General features: G+C 51.8%; 1 protein-coding gene across 1 annotated transcript; it reads left to right on the plus strand.

The window, feature by feature from the left end:
- Positions 1-7058: 7058 nt before the first annotated feature.
- On the plus strand, positions 7059-7652 carry LOC121757629. Its single transcript, XM_042153146.1, has one exon. The coding sequence runs from the start codon at positions 7059-7061 to the stop codon at positions 7650-7652; it is 594 nt and encodes a 197-aa protein (XP_042009080.1).
- Positions 7653-9173: the final 1521 nt, after the last annotated feature.

Genomic DNA, 9173 nt, shown 5'->3' on the forward strand with positions numbered 1-9173 from the left:
ATTGTGGGGATGCGGAAGGCTCGGTCATGGACGCGCAAGTGGGGTGCGAGACGGGGGGAGGCAATCTTCACCTAAGCGATGCCGAGGATCACGCAAAGAACAAAGAGCAACAAATCATCCAATGTCAGGCAAGGCCTTCATCCCCTTCGGGTAATTACCCCATCTCTTAATGATATCTTACAACATCATGTTTTGGAACGTGAGGGGGATCGCAAATGCGTCAACCCAACACGTATTGAAAAGATTGATTAAATGTCATAATGTGTTATTTCTTGCAATAATGGAACCGCTTACAACCCCTGATTCGGTCCGGTTCTCCAAGGCCGTGGGGCCGCCCTTCATCGGCTCGAACACAAGTGGCAAGATTTGGTTGTTTTTTTTTTTTGTCAAACACCTTAACGGTGGAGGTTTCGTGGGTCACTCATCCCTATATAGCAAAATATTTCTCGGTTACAATTAGCCTAGCTCGAGGCTTAGAATTACAAGCGGCTATTACAACTAACTATTACAACCAAAACAAGGACAATCAAAAGGCCAAATCACCACAAGAGTAAGTAGGGGTCATGTCACAAATGGCTCGACACCCGCCTACTCTACGGACCCGGAAGTTCGGAATCCCCATTTGTTCCATTCGAATGACATCTTGGACGGCTCTCGGTAAGTCTTGGGCCTCCAAGACTCGACTGTGACTCAAGTCGACACCAATCTTCGCAAGTAAGTCAGCCGCCTTATTGCCTTCACGGTGAATGAAGGTAGTTCGGAGTGTGAGTTGACGCTTGTGTAAGGTCATGTGGGCCATGGCTTGGCGAGTGTGAGCAGGCCCCCAACTTGGCCCTTTAATGAGATTGAGTGCTTGCTCGGCATCCGATTCGAGCCAAATTGGTTTCTCAAGCTCCGAGGCCAGCATCAAGCCGTGGTGCATGGCGAGTAGTTCGGCTTCGAGTGGTGAATGTGCTTCGAGAGGGAGCGCATAGGCGACGAGCGCCTTACCCAAATGGTCTCGAATGAGGCCGCCTCCCCCAGCTTTTCCTGTTGCTTCATGAAAGGACCCGTCCGTATTAAGTTTGATCCAGGCCTGATCCGGTGGTTCCCACTTAATCATCATAGCGAGTCGCGGTAGCCGTTGAGGTTCGGCATGGTTTGGGATACTGACTCCGAGCCTAACCCCTCTCCAATGCTTTGGCTTAAGCCTCCCATTGGCCATGCTGTTTCGGACGAAAGTGAGGATTTGCCAAATCACATTGCTCGGTTTGAATTGAACATCATGATGGCGGCTTCTATTTCTCTCTGCCGAGAGGAACCAGAAGATAAGGTAAGGCAAGGCTCGGCTGAGGTGCTTCCTTCCCGGCTGCTGCACTCTTCTCGCCCATACCTCAATTCTTGTTGGGATCGTGTCATTGACCACGAGAGTGGGGGCCGAGCCTTCGAACCACCCGTCGAATTCCCTCCACACTCTTGTTGCACCTACTCCTTGAATGAAGAGATGTTGGAGAGACTCGGTACTAGGCCTGTGTGGGCAGCACTGGCATTTGGATGCGAGTTCAATCTTGCGCCATTGCAGCTTTGCGTCAACAGGGATGCGGTTGGATATGAGCCTCCAATTGAAGATAGCGATGGTAGTTGTGAGGCCAGCCGTCCAAATCTCCTCGAGCCCTTGGATGATGGGTTGAGGCGACCGGACCGTCTCCCAAGTCGAGGCTAGCGAGAAATCTCCTCGCCTCGTGAGCGTCCATCGTGGGATGTCCGGCTCCCCGGGGAGTATCGGGGTCTTGTAAATTTGATCAATGATCTGTTGGGGAAGGCCCGCCTGGTCGTGGAGAGCTTGGAGTTTTGGAGCGTCCCACTCACCATCCGTGATAAAATCCGAGACAATCGTTGTAGGGCTGCCCCTCTCGTCGAAACATAGCCCCCTAAGAGGGACGTTGCCAAGCCATATATCATCCCAGAAGTAGATCTTACCTTGACCAACAATCCAACGAATGTGCGGGTGAGCGTGGGCCCAAGCTTTGGCCAGCCTCCTCCACGTCGGGCTATTCCTTCCCGTGATCCTTGGCGAAAGTGGTGAGGAATTGGCGCAATACTTTCTCATCATGTACCGGGCCCATAAAGAGTTCTGTTCTCTGAACCGCCACCAGAGTTTAATGTTGAATGCTCTTAGAACTTCTATGAACTTTCGGATCCCGAGCCCTCCCTCCTTGGTGGGGAGGCACATTTGGTCCCAGCTGATCCAATGTGGGGAGGCAAGATTTGGTTGTTTGCAGAAGAAGGCTCTACTTTTGATATTGATTGGGACTCCGAACAAATCTTTCATGGGAGGCTCAAGTCACATCGCATTGCTAGCCCTCTAGCTATCTCGGCCGTGTACGCCAAATGCACAAGATCTGAGAGATACCTTTTGTGGGATAAGATGAGAGAGATCACTGGAACCCTCGTGGGAATACCATGGATTATAGGTGGTGACTTCAACACCATTGATCCAGCCCACCGCCCTTCCATGGATTATAGGTGGTGACTCAAAGAAATTATAGAGTGAGAAGCTCTCCCTTCTCTCTAGCAATTCCCCCACATTGATCCAGCCCACCGCCCTTCCATAATTCCACGACCAGCCGCCGCAACCCTCTCCACGCCGTCCTCCACATTCCTCCTCTTACCCCCACAACCCGTCGGCCACAACCCTTCGGCCACCGCACCACTACACCCAATCCCGTCGAGTTGTTTTCATTGCTCGGTTCTTCCATCCCCAACACACGACCTTGGCCGCCGAACCAACCCTGAGCTCCCTCGACCAGCCACAAGGTGAGCGCTCGACCGGTCATGTCGGACCCACCTTCAAACCCCGCTCCGGCACCTCCGGACCCCGAGGAGGCTAGATCTATCCCGGACCAACTCATGGTCTTCCGTTCAAGTGAGGACCAAACACCGAAGATACCAGCCAAGGAAATGAAAATGTCAAGCAAGAAGAATAAGATAGCGGCTAGGAAGAGCACGCCGGCACCCCTCACCAAAGGCCTTGGCCGGAAAAGATTCGTACCCTCCCCTCTCCCGGAGGACAAACAACTCACGAAGAAGCTCGACTTTGGAGAGGGCACCTCCGAGCTAGAGAACTCCGGCTCGTCCTCCGCCCTTGACAGCCCTAAATGCAAGGTAACACTCTTCCCGACTTACTTCGTGGATAACAAAGAAGCACAAGATATGGAATCTCATCCTAAGGACCTTACCGATGAGGGTGGAGGCCATATGGAGATGGTGGTATATGGAGAAGCTCTGGCCGCCGACGCCACGCCACCGTCCGACATTGTACCCGTCATGGGTGAAACGACCGTTGGAGGTGAGGAAGATGGGCCCCTAGTCGTATCCCAAGAGGATTTGGAAGTTGCATGTGTGACAAAAAGCTCATTGGGGAGCGAAATAGTCAACTTACCCGAAATGGGTATGGGAACAAATTGCCTTTCGGAAAGTGCTTTTGTCCCTTACCAAAATCGGAAGTCACATGTGGAGCCATGCTCACCCCCACCAATGCAGCAAGTGGAGCCAAAAAGAATGGAGATCCTCCAAATCATTGACTTGACCGTGGCGGAGGTGCTTGATTCGAAGGCGGCGCAACCCCTCCTCGCCGGAACCTCGTCGGCCAAGGCTAATATGCCAAGAGTCGACCTCGTTACAAATGGGAAAGACAAAGACACCGAACCACATATGCCTTACATGGAGCTACCCTAACGAAGCCGGGCTGGCCGATGACCAAATCTACCCAAAACCCCCTCCGAGACTTGACCACATCCTCGGCCGCGGGCATGCATGCGAAGGACCCGGCGAGGAACGAGATGGAGATGGGGACGGCCCGGGCTCCCGATGAAGCCATGAACGACAAGGATCCGATCAAAGGACCACAAACCGAAACAAACCTTGGGGCTAAATTCAAAGAAAACCCGACACACAACCCTTTGGGAGATGACACCGAGCCAAAATTCTAGAGAGAGACGCTCTCACTTCTCTCTAGCAATACCCCCATTTTGATTTCCCGCCACCCCTCATACACACCCGAACAGCCGCTACTCTTGCCCGCCGACCACCACAACTCGCCCCCCCACCCCACAGCCCGCCGAGACCCTTCCCACGCCGGTCGGCGCCCCACCCGCTGCCAACCCCAACGATTCTCAATCCTTGTACGGCGTCGTCAACCCTTCACCCGACCTGGTCGGCGCTCTCAACCATGAGCCCCCACGACCGGCCCTCAAGGTCAGCCTTTGGCCGGTCACTCTCTAGATCGGCCATGCCGGATCCCCCCCCCCCCCCGAACCCCACTCCGGCCCCACCGGACCCCGAGGAGGCTAGGCATATCCCGGACCAACTCATGGTCTTTCACTCAAGCGATGACCCAACACCGAGGCATCCGGCCAAAGGAGTGAAATTGCAAAACAAGAAGAATAGGAGGATGGCTAGGAAGGGCACGCCGGCACCTCTCACCAAAGGCCTTGGCCGGAAAAGATTTGTACCCTCCCTTCTCCCGGAGGACAAACAACTTAGGAAGAAGCTTGACTTTGGAGAAGAAGAGACCTCCGAGGCCGACGGCCCCGACCCGAGCTCCGCCATAGATAACCCCAAATGCAAGGTAACATTATTTCCGACATGCCCTACCGATAGGCATGATGCACAAGGCTCGGGAACCCTTCCTAAGGTTTCTAACCCCGAGGATGAAGCCCACATGGAGGTGGTGGTTCACGGAGACGCTCCGGCAGCAGAGGCGGCGCCACCCCTCGACCATGGAACCGCCATGGAAGAGATGACCGTTGAAGGTGATGTTGGTGGAACCCTAGGCGTATCTCAAGAGGATTTGGCCGCTGCATTCAAGCCAAAAAGTACCTTGGGGAATGAGTTAGTCAAATTTTCCGAAATGGCTTCAAGAACAAACCACCTTTCGGAAAGTGCTTTTGTCCCTTTCCAAAACCGGAAGGCACATGTGGAGCCGTGCTCATCTCACCCAATGCAGCACATGGAGCCAAAAAAGAATGATATCCTCCATATCATCGATTTGGCTGCCGCGGAGACACTCGATGCAACGGCGGCACAGCCTCTCCTCGCCGGTCCACCTCCGGCCATGGTCTACACGTTGAAGAATAACCTCCTCCTAAATAGGGGAGACAAAGAGATCGAGTCAAATGTACCTCGTATTGAAAATGGCTCATCCCTTGAAGATTTCCCACCCCTCGAAAAAGGAAGGACCCGGAAGATCCGAGCATCATTCGAGACCAGCTCGATGTTTGAGAGACCGGTTGGGCTGAAGGCCAACACAATCCGCAACCCCCTCCGAGACACGCCCGTGACCTCGGCCTCGGATATGAATGTGATGGACCCGATGCGGACCGAGATGGAGATGGAAACACCGAGGCCACCCGATGAACCCATGAACGAGAGGGAACCGGTAGAAGGATCCCAAACCGAAACAAACCTTGGGGCTAAACCGAGAGGCAATCCGATAAACAACTTCTTAGGAGGTGAAGAGGTGCCGGGTGTACGGAGGCCCACTAAGCAAAAATCCATGGCCGAGATGGTGCGGGAGACGTCGGCTGAAGAAGGCCCGCAAGTCTTTGTCCCGGAGAACATCCAAAACATCGGCTTTGCTTCCACGTCAAACGAAGTGCCAGCCATCTACTTCTCCGGGTTGGAAATCCAATGGTTGGTCTCATCTCTCGGCCACGCTATTGTTGGTAAGTTCTCGCATTCAATCCCGGCTTCCTCCCAAATCCAAAAGGCCCTTGACAATATTAAATTTAGGCGTGGTTATTCTTGGAAATATATTAACGCCAAACATATTCTTATTCAATTTGAGGACATGGCGGATTATGCTCGGCTCCTTAGTGGACCCAAAGGGACACCGGTGTGGTTCATTGATCGGCATCCGATGAGAGTCTTCAAATGGTCTCCGGATTTTGACGCATATTGTGAGTCCCCAATTGCGGCGATATGGTGCAACCTAATTGGTCTCCCGATCCACCTATATGACCATTCGGCCCCTCTACGCCATTGGGAAACACCTTGGTAATCCGATCCAAGTAGATAAAGCTACGGCCAACAAATCGAGACTCTCCTTTGCGCCGCTTTGCATCGAAATCGACATCACAAAGCCACCGCCCGACGAGATCATCCTTGACATTTGTGGGCGACCTTTGGTGCAGCAAGTAAAGTGGGATAAGATCCCGTCGTACTGTGGAGAATGTAAACATGTGGGACACAAGAGTGAAGTTTGCTATGCATCCGGGAAGGCGGATCGACCTCCAAAACGAAACTATAACATAGCAACACCAAATCAGCCACAACATGGAGGGACTGGACCTAAGAAGAACAATGCTGAACCGAGGCAAACCGATAATAACATGGAATGGAAACAACAAGGGAAGCATAAGGGAAAGGAAAGCAACACCCGAAAGAACCCGAAAGCCAATGTGCATTCGGGGGCGGAGTGGTCGGGTCCGGACTTTTTGGGAGATTTGCAAGATGTGGGGAGTAAGGACAAGACCATTGCACATGATACGCAAAACTTCAATCAACCAAAAGGGACGCCCGCTAAGCCCTCTTTCTATGGACGTGGGCGCGGGGGGTAAGCCAATTGGAGCGGACATGGCGCGGCGTGATATGATCCCGGCCTCGGATGACCTAGTGCAACCCACAGGCCATTTTAAACCCTTTGATCTTGAGAAACCCGAGGCACATGGCTCATCAAGCCACATGAGTACCAATCGTTATTTCTCCCTCATGGCTCGAGAGAACTTCATGGAGAATGATATTGAAGATGAAGAACATTGGGAAGATTCCAATTCTCACAATGAAAATGATGATGGAGCCAATCCAGCCCTTCTGGAGGCCGGGGCTCCTCATGGAGGGAATGATCTTCAAATCATAGAATTCCAAGGGGGGACGTCAATCCCACCGGGTACGAAACCCTCTTGTTAATCATGTCATTAAATTTTCTATTTTGGAACGTTAGGGGAATCGCGAACGCGTCAACCCAAAACGTCCTAAAAAGACTAATTAAATCTCATAATATTTGCTTCCTTGCAATAATGGAGCCGCTTACCACCCCTAACCCGGACAAATTCTCGAGAATGCTGGGGTTATCTTTCAAGGGGTCGAACATCAATGGGAATATATGGATCTTCATGGAGGAAGGGATGGATTTTGACGTGGTGGATGACTCGGAACAGCTGTTGCATGGGAGGTTCACTTGCCGGATCCCTGCCCCTATTTTGATCTCGGCCGTATATGCTAAATGCACGAGAGGGGAGCGGCATGCACTCTGGGAGAAGATGAGGGACATTACCCAAGTATCGGAAGGATTGCCTTGGTTTATTGGAGGGGACTTCAACACAATCCTCTCCTCTCGAGATAGGTTGGGGAGCGACACAAACCGACAGGCTGAAATGGTGGATTTTGCCGAGGCCATAGAGGACTGCAGACTATTGGACCCAGGCTATGATGGGTCAGAATTCACTTGGGCTAAGAATGGCCTCATGGAAAGGTTGGATAGGGTGCTGATTAGTGAGACGACGTCCCAAATGTTTGATGCAATAAGAGTCACAAACCTCCCCCGCATTGCTTCGGATCATGGCCCGCTCCTTGTCAGAAGTAGGCTGCCCAACACCCAAGGGGGGTGGTAGAGCATTTCGGTTCCAAAACATGTGGGTCCGGCACGAGGGATTTGGCGAGTTGGTGCGAGAAGATTGGATAGCTCCCTCGGAGGCGGAGGGCCTCCTCAACTTGAAGATCAAGCTGGCTAGGATCAAACAAAACGTTTAAGAGGTGGAACAAAGAGGTTTTTGGGAATATACACGCCAATCTCAAAAATTGTGAAGAGAACATTGCAGTGGCCCAAGCAGATTTTGAAGAAGTTCCCTCGGCCCGGAATAGAATGGAGGTCAACAAACAAATTGCTGAGTACATCCTCCTTCTTAAGATGGAGGAAGACTTTTGGCGTCAGAAGGCTGCCCTCCGTTGGCTAGATGATGGGGATAAGAACACAAGGTTTTACCAAAGTTGGGTGAAGCAGAAGAAGATTCGGCAGCGTATCCACAAGATTACCTCTAATGGGTGTGAACTCACGGATGACACGGCCATCAAAGATTCGGCGGTTGAGTTCTTTCAAAACCTCCTTGCCCCAAGCCAACCGGAGCTCGCGGAACCGAACCTCAACCTCTTACACCAACTCCCTCCCTCGGAGCAATTAGCGGCCCTCCCTATACCCCTAGATGCGGAGGAGGTGAAGCGAGCAGTGTTTGATATCTCGGCCAATAGTGCGCCCGACCCGGATGGCTTCTCGGCTTTATTCTTCCAATCAAGTTGGGGCATTGTGGGACCAGAAGTGGTGGCGGCGGTTAGGCAATTCTTTGGTGGGGCCTTCCTCCCCCGAAGCTTCACGGCCACGAGTATCATACTCATCCCCAAGAAGCCTATACCCGAGACTTGGGGAGACTATAGGCCCATTAGCTTATGTAACGTGATTAATAAGGTGATTACTAAAGTACTCACGAGGCGACTCGCCCCATTCCTTCCATGTGTTGTTGCACCTAATCAAAGCGGGTTTGTCAAAGGGAGGCTACTCAACGACAATGTACTTCTCGCACAGGAGATGTTTCATGAGCTCCAAAGAAGCAAACCAGCCCCTAATGTTGCTATCAAGATTGACATGGCCAAGGCCTACGATCGGGTTCAATGGTCGTTCCTCCTAAAAGTCCTCAAGCAAATGGGATTTCCCGAGCAATGTGTGGCGCTCATCGAAAGATGCATTCTTTTTTTTTTTTTTTTTTTTTTTTTTTTTTTTTTATCAAACACCTCTACGGTGGAGGGTTCGTGGGTCCCTCATCCCTATATTTCCAAAGGCGGTAATTACAAGGCGTGGCCACACCCAAAAGTGGTGTGCCGTAACAAATCAAGAGTAGTATGCGGTCCAATCCCACAAGGTTCGGACCTCATCATACTCTTTTCCAAATACAATTAACCAAAAAGCTAGTCACTATTGTCTCCCATCGTCTCATTATCAACTTTAATGCCCGTTCCCGTCAAGGTATCGGATGTGCGACACTCCCATCTCGTCCAATCTAACCAAGTCCAACAGTTCTCTCGGTGCTGAGTTGTAGTGCATTCGTAGACCACTGTCTTGGGCTAGCCCCATTTTCGCAAGG

The sequence above is a fragment of the Salvia splendens genome, chromosome 12, assembly GCF_004379255.2.
Source record: "Salvia splendens isolate huo1 chromosome 12, SspV2, whole genome shotgun sequence".
Lineage (NCBI taxonomy): Eukaryota > Viridiplantae > Streptophyta > Magnoliopsida > Lamiales > Lamiaceae > Salvia > Salvia splendens.